At 33.3% G+C, this 18,470-nt stretch overlaps 1 protein-coding gene across 1 annotated transcript; it reads right to left on the bottom strand.

The window, feature by feature from the left end:
* Positions 1 to 15,766: 15,766 nt before the first annotated feature.
* On the bottom strand, positions 15,767 to 17,867 carry LOC119668676 (tubulin glycylase 3B-like). The gene is made up of 2 exons (XM_038078261.1): positions 16,584 to 17,867; positions 15,767 to 16,528 (listed from the first exon to the last, which is right to left on the bottom strand). Exons 1-2 carry the CDS (start codon positions 17,731 to 17,733, stop codon positions 15,846 to 15,848), a joined length of 1,833 nt encoding a protein of 610 aa, XP_037934189.1. The 5' UTR covers positions 17,734 to 17,867; the 3' UTR covers positions 15,767 to 15,845.
* Positions 17,868 to 18,470: the final 603 nt, after the last annotated feature.

Consider the following 18,470-nt stretch of genomic DNA (forward strand, 5'->3'; position numbering starts at 1 on the left):
ATCCGCCTGAATAGCAGCAGCCAGAATCTTCGAAAGTGAGGTTAAAACAGCGAGAAAAAAAGAAGTACTGAAAAAGAAATGAAGTGACAGTGTTCGACAAGATCTGAAAGATACGAATGTCATCAACTGGAAGATAAAAGCAAGAAATAGAGAATAATTGAGGAATTTCGTAAAACAAGCTTAAGCCCTTTATGGACTGTATAACTATGGATGATGATGAATAGAAAACAAACTTACAGTTACTTTAAAAAAAGTTGCACAAATACTTCTTGAGAATTCTTAATATGGTTAATTGTACTTAAAATGCATTGCAGGACATATTTTCCATTCCATGAAGAAGGGGAACACAATAATGAACTGCAAATTAGTTTTGTCTTGATAATTTTAAAAATTTAGAAAAAACTGAACAAACATTAAAACAACAATTAACAAAGCAAAATCGCCAATTAAACGCCGCCCCTGTTTGGAAGGAGTTGAGCGGCGGTTTTAATGGCCAATTTATGTGTACGCATAACGAAAGCAAATATCCTGTTTACAGTAATAAAATAATTCGGAAATTGCAATAAAATCTGAGATAAATTTACGACAGAATAAAATGTGCAAATATTTATACAACAATTGATGTCAATTAATTTGTTACAAAATTACTGCAGTACACAAAATAGAATACTACTTGTAAAATAGTTTTACCAGGGATTTTATTAAGTTTTTCGGTGTTTTAAGGACTATTAGCATACTACCAAACGCAAGCAACTCTTAAATAAATTTAGTAATTTAATTATACAATTTGAAAATATATAAAAATGTAACAAGTTAATATTTCCCAAAATAAATAAATAAATTTTATGTGTCTTAAATTCCCCAAAAAATAATATTCTCTAATATGTATAGGTTAGGTTGTACTGGCGATCTAAAGGGATGCACTTAGGACCCAATGTGTTGAAAGGACTTTTACCATCCTCTCTACAACTGCGACAAATATAATTCTAAGGAGCATTTAATTTTCTTCCATGGCTTCCTAATCTGTTCTTAATGTGCTTTATGAGAGTACTGGATCTCTTTTTAATGGAACGTGGCCAAATCGCATACAAATGCCTACGTATCGTTGAGTCTTTCCATCGTTTATTAAAAAATTTAGCACAAAAAGAACTCAGTAACAGTTTACATATTGTCAATGACATACCCAGATTATTGAGGTATTCCAAGTGATTTCCTGAAGCATTCTGTGTGGCTAGCTCGTCTGCTTTGCAATTGCCGAAAGTATTGCCATGACCACGAGCCCAGATTAGCGAAATGTTAAACTGTGTCGACATTTCGTTTAAAGATGTGTAGCAATCAAAAACCGTCCTAGATGTAAATTGAACTGAACTCAAGGACTTCAAAGCAGTTTGACTGTCTCATAGTATGTATATATTCCTATAAAATTTACCATCCACTTTCAGGCAAGCTCAAGCTTCCCTAATGGCAAAAAACACTACAATAATTCGGAAGCCATTAATACGAAGACTAAGTCTATCCTTCTGAGAATATATGTATAGGAATAGTTTTATATTTAAATTTAAATAAAGATATTCACTTCGAATTCTGTTCAGTATTTGTACTCCTTGCAACTATGACTTAACTAAAAATGTATAGTAAACTGAACCAACAAATTTGGAATGAAGAGACATCTAACATAAGTCTATCTATCTATATACCTACTGTATACAACATCTTCACTTAATATTTTTTCTTCCACATAACAAAATTTCATTCATATCTCATCTGTTCGTACATAACGCACAGCAAACAGTTTTATTAGTTATCGTTATTGAACTATGAACCATTGTTTGATCGTTTTAATACTAATGCACTTAGTTCTACTTATGTACTTTCATGCACTGAGTTAATTACAACTTTGAGTGACTATCACCAAATGCAATTGTCCTTATTTTGCCTTGTTACACAGCACTGAGCACTGAGTTAGGATTTCATATCGGCAAATGAAAATCAAAATTTAAATATTGGCATTGACAATGACTTTTAGCATATTGTGTCATTGTGTTGCCAGGAGAAGTGCACTACACTGTAGTGTCATCCGATTTGCTTTCCAAAATTAATGCAATTGTCATGTTTTATGCCACTTTGGAAACTTATTTAGCGCATAAAGCAAATACGCCTCAAAATATGCAGCAACTTACGCAGGCACTGAAGCGTGTTTACTTTGTGCGTACGTGTTTTATGTGTTTGATGTGAGTGTTTATATACCTGAGCTTGTATGCGTGCATTGATGATGAAAGTTAATAAGAAGAACAAGAGCAAGACAAATTTATAAGCCAAGCGGTCTCATTAACAACAAAAGCAACACTGCAAATTTATACACAAATATGGATTCACTCAAACGCTCACAGTTACGCATTCAGTTGCATCGGACCTATTCCAATCGAACATATAAAATTAGATACCAAAAATGTCCTTTTACACAATTTGTGGATTTTAAAGGCGCTTTGATTGAACCACACAGAATTCACACAGAAATACCGTAACAATAATAACAAGGACTATGAAGTGCAAGAGGCAGAGCAGTTGGATGCACAACAGCACCACCAGCATCAACGACAGTAGTAACTTTAGTATAAACAAACAACGAACGTTGTGCACGCTTGACTGCAGTCGTATAAATTGTTTTCAATTCGATTGGTTTTGTTACTCTGGAAAAATGCTTTAAGTAATCATCAGGCACCCCTGCATCCTGACACCACCGCACTACGTATGCAATAAATGTACGTCTGTACGATGTGGAGCTCGTTACAGCGTCTGCAACAGTTTTACTTTATGCTCTATATATAAACATGCAAATACCGCTGAAGCGCCATAAAAGCCACAACAGCGAAATTCCATCGATGTGAGATAGGCAACCGTTTGAGGGTGCACCGATTTTCGTTTAGCTTGCAAATGTATTGTTCCAGAACGCTGCTCCGGCTCCTGCTATAAGCCACAGCATATTTGAAGTGGCTGTATAAATAAATGAGAGACGGACGGATGCTGCTATGATGGACAACTTTGAAAATCAATTAACAACATCAAACAAAAACGACAATCGTACGCACCGAACTGCAAATGGAGACGCACGCAAATTGCAAATGTAAATCAAATATGGCGCGCATTTACTGTTACAATTGTCACATCACATTCACATCCACATCAATTGCAATGCTGATGTTGCAACTCATTGTGCGATTGAACTGTTGTTCATGACTATGATGAAGAGAATGATTATTGTGACGACAACATTGTTTGTGCATTTATTGTTATTGTTGACATTATCGTGAACTAAGTTGTTAGGTTGCGACATTCATATTTGACGACAACTAAAATCAGCGGCACCATTATGAACATGAAAGCAATAATCACTTCCAAAATAATTCCAATTATGACACTGAATGTTAGCATTTATAGGTAAGAGCTTAACTCAAAAGAGTTCAGGAAGTATTTAGTTTGACGTATTTATTGAACAAATTCATATCAACATATTTACATACATATGGCTTGATGTTCCAAATATTGATTAACAAGTTTCTAAAACAATAGATTCTAAAGACTTTTATATGTTGATTAGGTGTTACTGTTTGTGCGAACAAGTTTTAAACGAAATTGGTAACATACGTATTCTCTAGATCAAGCTCCTTACATCGACTTTTACCCTTTAGCATCAATGCAGGGGTGCTTCAAAGAATTAAAAATGAATTGTTAAGCTAAGGATTTATTTTGAACATTTTGAAAAATCGTTCCAAAAGGAAGATGTAGAGATCAATAAAACATTGTTTTGAAACGTTTCTCAAACTTTTAAAACAATAAAATGGATCTTGTGTTAGAATACTTAAAATTTTAGAAAACAGCCATTTGTAATAATTGAGTTAATTTATGTAGTTATGGTTTTCTCAGTTAATTCGAACTAATAACACAGTAATAACTTTTTTTGAATAAATAAGAGTTTGCTTAGAGTTTCAACTCCGCATTTGAATATTGCAAATTAAAGCTACATTGGCTTTATGTATTAACTCACTAATTAATAGCGCAACTTTGATTGAGTGAATTCCTGACACTTGCAATCCGAAATTTATATATGGGCAATTAAACCAATATGTGTGCCGAAAGCCACAAATGATCGATATTTGGTGTTTACCGATACAGCTGTATGGTGAACCAATATAACTTTACCCTTATCTATTCTTAAAAAATATTACAAAAATAATTTCTCTAAGAAAACTTTTCAAAACACCTTAATAACCTAATAGCCTAATAATACTACAACAAAAATGCATTTTGTATTATTTTAATTAATTGAATTTTTGGCTGTCGATACAGCTGTTTCGAGTATTGTCAAATACCCATCATCAGTGGTCTTGGACATGATTCTTGTATTTTATTATGCATAAATAATTTTTTTGAGACTGCAAGTACCAGGTTTGAACTCGTGCCCTGCCAAATTTGAAACTCAGAGTCAGCGCTTCTTTACCAACTCACCCAAAACCGTGCTTGACTTTTATGTTCGCACATTTTTCTGGAGTTTTATTAATTTGCTGTGAAAGACTTTTATTGACAAATCCACTTGTTGTTTTATATTAGAATGAAATCATAAACCAAATAATCTCAAATAAACTTTAATTGAATTAAACAACGAATCCCTAACAATTTCGATTATTATTAAGGTTTTTTTTCATATATTTGACATAGAATGTCAATGTTCCCATATAACGAAATACTCTAAGTATTGCACATGAATACACAATTTGTTCCAAAACTTCAATTTCAAATTCATAAAGAGTATTTTTTTTAGTATTCCTAAAATTTTTCTTTTGTCTTAATTTCGCACCCCATAGAAAACATAATAATAAATTTTCTAAACTATTTGAAATTCCTTTCATACAAGTTTCATATTTATTACAGAAATTCTTCTGGCAAACAAGGAACCCTGAGCCATCTTGAACCGCGCCGTTGCCGGTGAGTAAGTTGCGCTGAAAAACTTTTGTAACAAATGCGAAAATGTTTGCTGTCAAGTCGAGCAACAAGAAATTCACCAGTTTTTAAACTCTATTAAAACTGAACAGAAGTCGACTTAATTTCTCAACAACAACAAAAGTAGCAACAAGAAATAACAGGAAATAACGATCAATTGTCGGATTGTGCCAACAGGAAGCGAGCGCGTAAGTATTTAACTTTAAGACTGGCAATTCGCTGCAAAATATCCAAGCTAAACTCTTCACTACACTCTACCAAGCAACACACACAAACACACATACACATACAAATTCCATCCATCCATCCAGCAAAGCTCGCTGAAGTAGCCCTCATCCTCCCACATTATCAAGCAGGTAAAATTTATAATTTGTAAATTGCAACGCATGTTGGCAACATGTTAAATAGTTGCTGCATGTATGCCATAAGTGGGGGTGCGGCAGTGGCTGTTTGAGGTTAACATAAATTAAATGAACGTTTATTTGCCTGTTACCTTGTATTGTTATTGTTCTTGTTACTCTTGTTTTATATTGTTGCTCTGGTATTGTTTTTATTATTGTATGTGATTTTGTTGTTGTTATTGTCGCTGTCGCTGTTGCTGTTGCTGTTGCTGTGGCAGTAAGTGTTGTTCTGTGTTCGTGTGCAGCGTTCGATTTAAAAGGTCGTTTATTTTATGCACATACCTCGTGTGTATGCCAAAGTTCTTACAGATGGAGCCGGGAGGATGTGTGCGCTGCACAATATTACAAGTTGGTTATAACCGCATGCCATATAATATGCATCCTTTCACCGCCACTACCCCGTAATGTCATGGCACACTTGGCAATTGCCAAACTATTTGTTTGCATATTTGGGCAAGGTATGTGCGCTGTCAAGTCATGTTTGCTGTGAAATATATCTGTCGTGGTTTACATCGCTCTACGCAAAACATGCATCCACTAGAAGGGTTCACACAGAAGGGCCAAAACTCATATAAGTATTTCATTTTATTAAATTAAACAAATTGTATTTCGCGAAATATAAATTTCATTAATATAAAATTTTTTTTTATTTATTTTATTAATATAAAATTTATAGAATATATAAAATTATTTTATATATTGAATTACTTTTATTGTTTTATACAAAAAAATTATTAAAATTTCATAAAAAAATAAAATTCTTTGATGATGCAGCAGAATAACATTATATATGCAGACTGTATATATTTATATATTAAATATATATGTATATATGTGCATACTTAAAGATATGAAAATGTGATAAATATAATATAAAAATTTTAAAACAAAAAATTGAAGTTACCCTGAGGATGACTATACAATATAGTTGAAATATCCAACCACAGATATTTTTTTTTTGTTTCAAGCTAATTAAAGAAATTTGAATTTTTAGCTCTTTTCATAGACTGTTTTGTGATTTTTCTGTTTAAAAGTATATAGTTGACAACACAAATTATGGTCCAATTAGTACACATAATTTACAAATGTGAGATTGGTGCTTGCAGTCCCAAAAAAAAAAAAATTACGAATAATTAAATACAAAAATTATGTCCAAGACCACTAATGATGGGTTTTTCGCAATACTCGGAACAGCTGAATGGTCAGTCAAAAATTTAATTACTTAAAATAATATAAAAAGAATTTTTGTCATTATATGTTAGTTCACTACTTTTCGAAAAACCTCTTTATCAAATATTAAAACGAAATAGATTTTCTACAAAATATATCTTATAGAAGGTAAAGTTTTTAAAAAGTTCTTTTTCAACATACAGAAATAATATTGATATACCAATTAAATATATACATATATCTTTCATTGATAAAAAAAAACTAATACAAAAAAACACTTGCTAATGCAAATGAATGCTCTCTGAGCTCGACACACTAACAATCATGGGAACAGGCCTTGGCTATATCAAACTTACCCATTAACAATTTTTAAGCTTTAACTGCTAACGGCTTGTGCCTTTGGGTCCTCATCTACCGATATAATAATTAACCATTATCTGAAAAATCACACAAGAGCTAAAAAATATATTGAACCTAATTTAATCAAGCTGGATCCCTGTTTGCTTTTATTCATTGAAATAGAATAATGTATTTTGAACGAAGTCACTCAAGCATTTTTAAAATATCTTGCTTTTTGATTAGTTATTTAAAAATTTCATAAGAGTTTTCCTTTATCTTTTTTTATCTGTAAGTATAAGAGAGTATTTGTATTGATATTTGTATTGAATTATCTAACACAAGTTTTCTTGATTCTAATAAATTTTATTAAATATGATTGAAAATTTTACTAAAAGATTCTTTGGAAAAACTGATGAGGAGCAATCAGTTGAATAGGCACGGATGTTAATGTTTACACACTGAGACAGTCTCTTTTTGATCAGCACATTTGAAATTTCCAAGACGTATGTACTATCAAGTCAATATACCTATGCTATCAAAAGTTATATATGATAGGTTGTTAGAGGTATCCTTTATACCTATATACCGAGTACAATAACTGAGTTTAGAAGCTGCATAGTAAGTGTTTCACGTCCAGTTTTTATTGACGAGCGCATTTACATTTATGATTATACATATTACGGACTCACTTTCTAAAGAATCTTAGTCATCTAGAACAGCTAGCCTTAGAGAGCATTTTAAACTTCATTAAAAGTTCGAGATGGTTTTAAAGGTTTTTAAGTTGTGTGCGGTAACGATTAAAATAAACTTTCTTAACATAGTCATGAAATGAAATGAATGGAAATTATACGAAAAGTGTATGAAGAACCCCTAAAGTAAAAGTTTTTTCTTGGTCTTAATATATCACTATTGTTAACTATAGCTACCAACCACTATTCAAAAATGAAAATCTCAATGCTAAGAACAAGAAGCTGATATATAACCAACTAATTCGTCCGTCACTTCTATAAGGATGTGTAGCGTTTAGCAAAGCCTCAAACATTACTATTCGCAAGCTAGAAATTTAACAAAGCCAGGCTCTGAGAAGACTTATCAAGGTACCATGGTACATTACGACAAATGACATCCTCAGGGAACTCAAGATTGATCTGATTAAAAAATCCATAAATGATAGAGCCCTGAAATTATTTACGAAAACTGACAGACTTGCCAACACCGCGTTCTCGAATCTCAGAATAGTTATAGGCTCCTCGAGGAGGTTTGCAGATCTGAGGTCAAATATTGCTTAGTCTGATGAAATAATAAACAATAATCCAGTCAAGACGTAGAAAGTGTTTTGAAGAAACCTCGCAGTTAATAGAGACTAAAAGTGCGCAACTGCACTGACTAAACCAGCTTGAAGTCAGTGATTTTTTGAATAAAACAAACTTTTTTCGGCAAATAAACATTTTATTTTTCTACATAATCTCATTTTAGCTCGATACATTTAGTCCAGCGTTTTTCTATTTTTCTTATTCCCTCCAAATAATAGGTTTTCTCAAAGCTCTCAAAATACGCGTTTGCTTCGGTAAAGACTTTTTCATTCGACTCAAATCGTGGATTTTGACCATCATGACTAGACAAGTATGCACACGTGCATTGTCTTGATGGAACAGTACTTTCTTCGTCGCTAAATGCGGCCTCGAATCTGTTCAAAAGCTTTGAATAATTTTCGCCGGTGAACGTTTTACCTTTTTTGAGGTAATCGATGTGAATGACACCGCTTGCATCCCAAAAAACTGTGGCCATGACCTTGTTAGCTGACAGACTCTATTTGGCCTTCTTTGGTCCACATTCAACCCTACCAACCCGCTGTTTCGATTGTTTCTTGATCTCTGGCATGTTGTGAAGGATCCATGTTTCGTCCACAGTAACAAAACGGCGCAAAAATTCGTTCGGATTACGGCTTAACATCGCTAAACACTCTTTTGAAGTGGTCACACGATTGCGCTTATGGTCGAGTGTAAGCAATCACGGCACCCATCTCGCGGAGAGTTTTTTCATGTCAAAATATTCGTGTAAAATATGATGTACCCGTTCAGCTGAGATACCTACGGCATGAGCCAGCTCACGCACCTTCATTCCCTGATCATCCAATATCGTTTCATGGATTTTATCGACGATTTCCGGCGTGATCACTTCTGCAACGTTTTGACTAAAACTCTACAATTACTTTTTAAATAATGTATGCTCAAAAAAATAGCCAATATTAAAACCAATATTAAAATAATTTTATAATCAAGAGAGCTTCAAAACTCTCAGAAAACGGGTTCTCTTAACTGTCAAAATATAGAATTTTACAATAAAACCAGAAACTTTGAACAGATCTGGAGGATATATGGATGGAAACCTCTGATTTTTAAAATAAATTGTAATTATTTAGTATTTGTAATTATGTAGTATTATAGTAAGGGATATAAAACACATTTTCTTAAAATTTAAAATTAAATAATCTGAAATACATAAGAGTTTACAGATTCGAATCTGTCAATCTAAAAAGAAACCTCTTTTATAATTTAAAGATTTTATGTGAATGAAATTTTTAAGTTAACTCTCCAGATGCATTCGACATAAAATTTAAAATATATGCAATCCCTAAGATAATTTCAAATGAAATTTGGGGAGTGGAATTCAAAATATATTTCAATAAAGAAATTTGAAGTGATATATCTTTTTTCTTTTAGGTCAGGAATTTTTAAAACTGTTCATATTACCTAAAATTCCCCGTAGATTGCTTTGATTGCTTCATTTTTATGAACAACAATTTTCCATCTACAGAAGGAAATGAACATATCTTCCAGTGTTCAAGCAATACAATAAAAATGCAACATATTGCCAACAGTTTGTGGTATTTATCTGCAATTTCATATACTTTCCAAGGATCAAACTCTAGCAGTAACTTGCAGTACGTGACACAACCGTACAGTGTGTCAAAAATTTTGCAAGTTAATTGGTATAATTTTTTATTCGAGCATAAAAGCAAATAACACAAGGGCACGAAACATAATGACGCGTGCCGAGGGAGGATTTTCCTTTAAGTCTTCCGGGACACATAAAAAACAACTACTTTTTAAGTTGCCTCGTTTTTTTATGTCCACAGAACCAAGGAAATATGTAACGAATTTGATATCATTGCAACTATGGACGGTGCACATATTCAAGGTTGCACATGCATGCAAAGGATTAATGTCATTTGATGTGCGGCATGTGTGGCTGATCATGATTGAACTAATTGACACATGTTCAGTGATTTCATCCAGTTTTGTACTAAAAAAATATAAATAAATGCATTTCTAAATCAAACCAAAATTATAGCATTCAATTCAATTCAAAACATTGAATTGCCGAAAAACAAACAAAAATAAATAAAATCAAAGTTTCCAGGTATGCGGGAAGAAACGTAGGTTAAAAGTCTGCCGCAAGTTTTGTACTTAAAAGAAAAAGTTCTAGGAAACTCTCTTTTAGTTTCTTTACTTTGTAATACGATATGTCAACAAATTCTTAGCTACAAATTTATAAGACCATGGAGAAGTGAAACACACCTAAGGTCAACATCATCAACATGTCATCTGGCCTCGTCTACAACTGTAGGATTTCTGCATTAGTTATTTGTTATTGTTTGGAGTTAGCAATGCTCTTGCCTCTATCGCCATGTTTTAGAAGACTTGAATTTCTTGCCTTGGTCCTTTTAAGTTCATACATTGATAGTATTTAAGTTTACAACTTAAGTCGTCAAAGTCAAACACACTCTGGGGAAATTATAAACGCATTCGAGACAACTACAACAAGCGACCTATGAGCATCTTCATGATAATGATGGTGTCATGATACTTGGACTGCACATCCGAATGTTTATGCTGTCGCTCACACGTGTACGTACGCACAGTCACCGGTACTCCGCTATTTCTGAATAACGACTGCAAGTCTACTTTGATGAAATGTGCTTCTTTCGTTTGGCTCTTAACTGCCCCCAAATTTCTGTTATGCGGGGAAGTTTATGTACCTGCTCCTTAAGCTGAAAAATCAACTTTATTTTATGCCTTTACAGTGCTTAAGGGTGGAATTAGTATAATTCCTGTGTTTCTACTGTGCGACTTGAGAGGAAAGTAAAAGTCGAGTTGCCACCATTAGCATAAAAAATAGAATAAGTGTGGCAATAAAGGTGAAAATTGTGCAACTTTCTGTTGTTCTACAAGAGATTGTGATAAAATTTAATGTTGGATTACTCTTAAATTGGTGGATCCTTAAGATTTTACTAAGATGATGAAATAAAGTTGAATTATTAAGAATTTTATCTTTGTTGGTAGGTGTGAGATGTTTTCTCATTTTCATTTATTAAAAAGAAAATAAATTTATATTAAGCATTTTCTTGCTATTTTTTATAATCTGATATGATACCAGTAATTCCTTTGTGAGCATACATGTAGAAAAAATAAACATTTATAAGTATTTATATAAAAATTTCACGCATATTGACGACCCGAAATATAACGTTTATTAAATACAAATAGAATTTCCGCATAGAAATCTCAAAGCTAAATATAAAATAAATTGTATATACGTGGGTGTTTTACGAAGCAAAAATATTTAGTTTTAACAAATATATTTTATTAAAGAGATTAACAAGTACAGTAATAAATAATGGCCTTACGCACGGAGTTGGAACAACTCAACCGCCAGTAATGCTAGCAGGCTCCTCCTTAGTAAATGTCGTAAGGGCTACCAGTTCCAATCCCACATACTTGTATGTTACACCACTGATTTTCGATATATAACTAATTAAAATAGTTTCAGGAAGCAATATTTTTTAAAAGATATATTAATGTTAACTAACTATAAATACATACATACACATATACAAGGTGAGATGAAAAAACTGCAACCAACTTCAGACTGCTGTCATTTCTAAACCGCTCGTCCCACAGCTGTCAGATTTATTCTAGTGACAGCTCATTATATTGTTTACAAGCGCACAAAAGCATTTTGGTGGGAATTTTTCAAAAAAAAAGTTATTTGTGATGGAATTCAAGCGTGATAGTGTGATTGCTTTGCATTTGGCTGGAAAACCACAAGTGGCTATCGTTAGAGCCCTCCAGCATTTAGAAGTGAATAAATGTTTTGTGTCTCGTACCATCGCTCGTTACCATGATACTGGTAGCGTAGCCCGACGTCAAGGAAGTGGACGAAAAAAAACAGCAACATCGGCAGAAATGGTTCGAAAAGTGAAAAAGCGAATTGAACGAAATCCGCGTCGCAGTGGACGAAAAATGGCTCGTGAGCTGAACATATCGCAATATGCCATTCGGCAAATATTGAAAAATGAGCTTGGACTAAAGCCATTCAAGTTCCAAAAAGTGCAAGATCTTACTGATGCGCAAAAAAAAGTTAGACTCGAAAAAGCTAAAGAGTTGCTTCGCTTGGCCGAAAGTGGTAAACTGCCGAATTTGGTTTTCTCCGATGAGAAACCATTCGTTATCCAGCAGTTTGTAAACAAACAAAATGATCGTGTTTACATGCCAGAGAGGTCAGCTGAAAATTTGCAACTTCGGTTGGCCACCACAACTCAAAAGCCGGCCATGGTGATGGTGTGGGCCGCCATAACAGCCGATGGTCGCTCGCCGCTCGTATTCATCGACCGTGGTGTCAAATTAAATGCGCAAATCTATCGCGAAAATATTTTGGAGGGAGTTCTGAAGCCCTGGGCACGCAAACATTTCGGCCGCAGACCTTGGACATTCCAACAGGACTCAGCACCATCGCACTCAGCACGCGCCATCCAAGAATGGTTAAGAAATGAGGTTCCTCGCTTCATTTCCACCGCACAATGGCCACCAAAATCTCCGGATGCCAATCCGTTGGACTATTGTGCCTGGGGTATTTTGGAAAGCAAGGTTGGAACTAAAAAATACCAAAGTGTCGATCATCTCAAGCAAGCGCTTCGCCGAGAATGGGACAAAATACCGCAGAGCCACTTTCGGGCCAAAGGTGGCCAATTCGAACAAATCTAAACCGATTCTCAAATTTGATGTTATTTCCGACATTTTTTGCTTTCATTCAATAAAATTTAAAAAAAATGAAAAAATTATGGCGTTTTACTTTGTTGCAGTTTTTTCATCTCACCTTGTATATGTATAATATATTTTGGAATGAATTCTAATAAAAGCAATTCTGAACTAATTTTGTGAAGTCAAAAGAATTGATTGTTATTGAAATAAACGTTTCTTGAAAACCATTCATGGATCCTTTTCTATTTAAGTAAATCATTCAATTCATTTTGAATATGAGTTCAAAAAAACGTTCATTATGTTTTGAACCGGTTCAACTTTTTTAATCCATGATCTGATCTCTTGAGTTTACTATTATAAATAATCCATTTACGTCAAAGCGACGGCTCAAATTTCTTTTAGTAAAGACATAAATACCCATACGTCTAGTTTTGAGTTTAAACGTAAAAGTTTTAAATAAAAATTAATGGCTTCCAAAAACCAAAAACTTTCTTGGTGTCTGAGAAGCATCAACCAATCACAAATCTCTTATACTTTGATAACCAACCTTGGCATTTGAAATTATCATAAACAGTCAAATGCGAAAAATTCAATTTCAAATGATCATAAACAGTCGAATGCGATAAATTCAATCTCATTCAGTAAACTCACGAAATATTAACTTCCTATTTGCATAAATTAATGACTTTATTTATCTTTATCACCTTCAACTATTCTTTCAGAATGTGGTGCATCTTTAACATCGAAGTGGCGGGATCGAGATTTCGTAAACCAATTAAGGCACTACATCAACAAATCGGATAATGTTTTTCTGGTTTCAATAACATTTTCACATTTTTAAGCGTAATATATGTAAAAAATTGTTTCTTGCTTGAAGAAGTAAGAAGTAGGACACATATTAAAAACTACTGTGTTGAATCTATTCGGGTTTTTTACTAGCTCGTCAAAATATAAAATAAATTTGCAGTGTTAGTATGAGTTTGACTATGAAAAACTTTAATTAAACTTAAGTTTAGAAAAATCGAAACTACTTTACAAACTATCAATAGTTTGCAATGTAGATAGTTGATTATTAATGAAGATAAGTCACAAAGTCTTCTATCTGCTTTTTATCAGTAAAGAGTCGAACCCAGTCGTTAACAACTACTTCGATGGATTTTGACAGTACATGGCAATTTTAATGAAATAATATTGATAGATTCAATATATACGAAGAGGAAATTAAAATAAAAAAAAAATCATAAATGAAGTAATAAGCAATTTTTAAGAAAATCATGAAGCAATTCAAAAATATAAATATTTATGCAAACCTTAAAGTTTTACCATTTCCTCCATAACTTCAACCTGAAGCAATTAAGTCTTTTGCAACACGTTCCGGCAATTCATATACTTCTTTCTAATCTTAGCAAACTCACAAATAAAAAATGTGCGCACTTAATTTGAATCAAAAATGCAAAATTTATAAAATTGTTGGCTTGAAGACGTTTAGCCGCAGGGAATAAAATTCAAAAAATCACGCGCTTATCTGCCAAACCCACGCAATTAACGCCCATTTTATGCCATTTAAGGCAGGATTTTATTGCGTTATGACTTCTGAAGATACTCACAATTGGTACCTCACTCCAAACACTCTCGAAAGTGCGGCAACTTTAACTCCAGTGAAGCATGACATTGCGGGTAACAAAACGCGATTTGATTTGTGAATATTATGAACCTGTAGATACCGGCACGACGTCGTACTGAGGCAGTTATATTGAAATCAAATAAAATATTTTATTGAGTCAAAGTACAAATTTTAATTGCTGCAAACGACTCTAAATAAGTTTCATAGATAAGAGAGTCACGTTCGAATAAATTCTGGCACAAGGAAAGACAAGATTGTTTGCGTCTTCATTATCAATGACAGAAAAAAAACAATTGAACTTCCTTTTTATTGTAGGTGGGGCATAACAGAAGTACTTCTGCGCTACAACAAAAATTTTTTTCTACATCTCGTTCCCGATTTTGAGTCAATAGAATTATGAAAATAAGTATATTTCATATCATTTTATAAGAACTTGATTACATTTTATGGAATCATACAGATTCTTTTAGAACCATCTATTATCACTATTGCGTACCATAAAACACTGCTCTCCTTAGTGTAGTAAGTTTTTAATATCCTTAAAATATCTTAAATCAATTTCCGCATTCACACTCAACGATATGCTGTCAATCACCTTTCAATTATCGAAGACTCTCAAAATGCCGCTTAACTTATCACAGCATCAGAAAAACGAATAATTGAACGTCTGTCAGTATTACCACCACACAGCAAATGCTTCTTTCGTCAAAAAATATTGCGTGAAAGCTCGTGGCTTGACCGATAGTATCTATTGGGTTGGAAAACAAAACGAGGAAATTTCCACAACACAAAAAATTAATAAAATGCTTTAATTTCCGATGCCAATCAAAAATCGAACAAGTGGAATCTCAAGCTTAATCCACCCTGCTTCAGATTAGCTACACTCTAGCTGGAAATCAAAGATAAAGTTCTGATAATATGTACATTATCTGCCATCTCAAATCAAGCAATGCACACTCCACTGGAATCAAACACGTTAAGGATGTATATCAAATGCCAAATTTGCCAAAGTGCGTGCACTGGACTGACAAAACCGGAACTACAAGTGAACTTATTTCTTCTGTGTTTTGCTTCAGCGAATAGTGGTTATTAACAATTTTATGCTTATTTTTTAATGAAAATGTTATAAACAATTTAAAATAAAACTTTTTTCCCAATTCTTCACTTGGAAAAATAAAAAATTTAAATTTATGTGCAGATGTTTATTGAATAGCTTTTTTCACTTCTATCCCGCACCCAAAATGTTAACAGTTTTTATGGTATTAAGATTTACATTTTTCTTTTTGTAGATTTCCTTGGTAATGGCATTGCTGCACCCGAAACTTTGGGATACGTTTCTATTTTACCTATATAATTTCTGTAGTGACTCCTGTGGATTAAACTGAAGAGTCCTGTTGGAGCGCTTGAATTTTCTGGCAAATCCACTACAACTTTCACTAAATCCTTAAGCATCTTTGGGCATAAATTAGCTGTTACTTCAGTAGAAGGTGACAAATCAGGAGTAGCATTGATCTCGAGAAGTACTGGTTCGAATTCTTCATCTAACATAAAATCACAGCCATAAACCTCGAATGAATTGGGAACAAATACTGTTCCATCAAAACTTGACATAACAGCAGCTGTCAAAATTCTAGCAATACGTGGAAAAACCTTATCATCCCAAATGTTTTCATCAGTCGACAAACATTTCAAGTAATTCTTAAACTGCTCCGAAGTCCACATATTGTATTTTGGTATACGTTTATCTCTATTAATGTCAACTTCGTATTTTCTTTGCACAGAATTATTTGTCAAGTGCACAACTTCCCTCAAATTGTTCAAGTTAAACTCCTGCGAACTAAATTTCAGATAGCACTCCTTGTATAGCCAAATCGAGATTTTATATTCGGTTATAACCTGTAGCATGTACAAGCGCATATCGAACTTTGTTTTATAAATAAGGTGAGGGCGCTCTGTAAATATAATCAAAATATATCATATGAAAAATGTACAACTGAAAAATATTACCAATATATTTTTGAACAACGTAGGACCGATTAGAGAACTGTAAAATGTCATCCAAATTTTTCCTAAGAACAATACCAATACCTCTACATTGATATCCTGGCTTAACAATCCAAATGTTAAGACAGCCATCCATTTTAAAATCAGGGTGTCGTTTGTTTATTCTTGAAATGTAATCCATACCACTATGTACACATTCGGAAAGATCCTTCAGAGCCATTTTTAATTTTGCTTTCCTTTCAATAACGTTATTGGAACTCTGTACGAAATTCCGCCACTCAGCTATATCGGTTTCTGTGTTAGTGCTGAATGTTTCATCAAGGCGTAAATATTGCATATCCTCAACATACTTTTTCAAGCAGTCTACAGCAAATGTTACTATATAGGCAGGCACTGTCCCATTCTCTGCATCGATGTTCAAATCTGGGCTGTGCAAATTCATTGATAAATATTGTATAAAGGAGCGACACTGTGTTTGCCGGAAATCATCAATAAATGCTTGTCGTTCCTCTGCAGTGCCACCTATTCTATAAAATCGCGGATATCTCATACGTGTTCCGTCAGTTTGAAACCATATCTCGTGCTCAGTGCAACCAATTAGACCAATTTTTGTCGAGAAATCTAACTTGGCCTCACGACGTACTCGATTTCTATGTGGAAGAACATCCTTACAATTATCAATCATACCCTTAGGCTGCCAAATAAAAAACGCTGGAAAGTGATGCATAATTTTCGATAAAATAACTTTTTCGTAGTCATTGCCCGGCCTGACGCATTGTATTATGGCATCCTCTGACAACTGCTGCAACAAACCAAAACGGTTATGAGGAAGTTTTTCCTTCCAGCCACGTTTAAGTAACTCAGTTCGTACGGTGTTGTAGTTTCCATAAACTAAAAATATCTTTTTAGTTCTGTAGGCATCAACGGCCTGGGAACAATACATGTTAGATCGAAGTTGCATTTCAGTTTTGTTGTACGCGTGGCAAGTAGCAATCGAAGGCTTATTCAACTTCATTGGAGGTTCAAAAGAACTATATCTCACAGTATACTTGGACGACAAATCCATTAACTCAGAGTCTAAATTATATATTAACGAACGGATCTGTGGAACTGCGTTTCCAGATGTTTTCATGCCATTATTGTTCCTTTTCATTGTTTAGAAAAATTGTTTGAACTCAGCCTTCTGGTTATTATTTTAAAAATACGAAAATGGTTTCATTGAAAAGAAGCTTAGATTGGGATAGATGTTTTGCCACTCAAGCTAACCTAAAATTTTGAAACTATTGGTTCAATATTTTTTTTTTCTGTTGTAATTGACGAGCAAATAAAAAATAATAATAAAGATGTAGCCTACTATACCCAATTTAATTTTTGATAAAATCATCCCTGTTTTTCGAAACAAAACTTTACTACAATTTTAAATGTTTCTTTTTTTAGGTTTATTAGATAAATATTATGAATTTACACTGTTTATTATAAAAGGATGTAAGTAGCCATACGGTTTAGTTAATATCTTATTTTGAAAAAGTTGATAAATGAATTAATAATATTGTACTACCTTTGACACTCATGCCATTAAAAAATGGGCTTCTCCAGTAAGAAATTGTTCGAAAAAATTCCATATATTACACCACTTTGATGATGTGCACTCCGTGAATATGTACATTGCAAAAAATAGTTTGACAATTCCAATAATTTTTCGTCAACTTATAGATCCATCTGTATTTTTCTATCAGTGAGTATAGCAAATTGTTAACTCACATAACAATAATTTAATAGAGTAAACTGTAAACATATCAGTTTATATTCAAAGTTGGTGACCAATTCAACTTAAAGCTAATCAGTATTACGGGACTATGATTGAAAAGGTATTCAAGAAGCGGTTGTTCT

The sequence above is a fragment of the Teleopsis dalmanni genome, chromosome 1, assembly GCF_002237135.1.
Source record: "Teleopsis dalmanni isolate 2A chromosome 1, ASM223713v2, whole genome shotgun sequence".
NCBI lineage: Eukaryota > Metazoa > Arthropoda > Insecta > Diptera > Diopsidae > Teleopsis > Teleopsis dalmanni.

Excerpts from the sequence above, each read along its gene's own strand:
- LOC119668676 (XM_038078261.1), bottom strand. The coding sequence starts at position 17,733 with ATGAAAAGGAACAATAATGGCATGAAAACATCTGGAAACGCAGTTCCA. Across the intron at positions 16,529-16,583 it reads CGTTGTTCAAAAATATATTG|AGCGCCCTCACCTTATTTAT; the intron begins GTAATATTTTTC and ends TTATATTTACAG.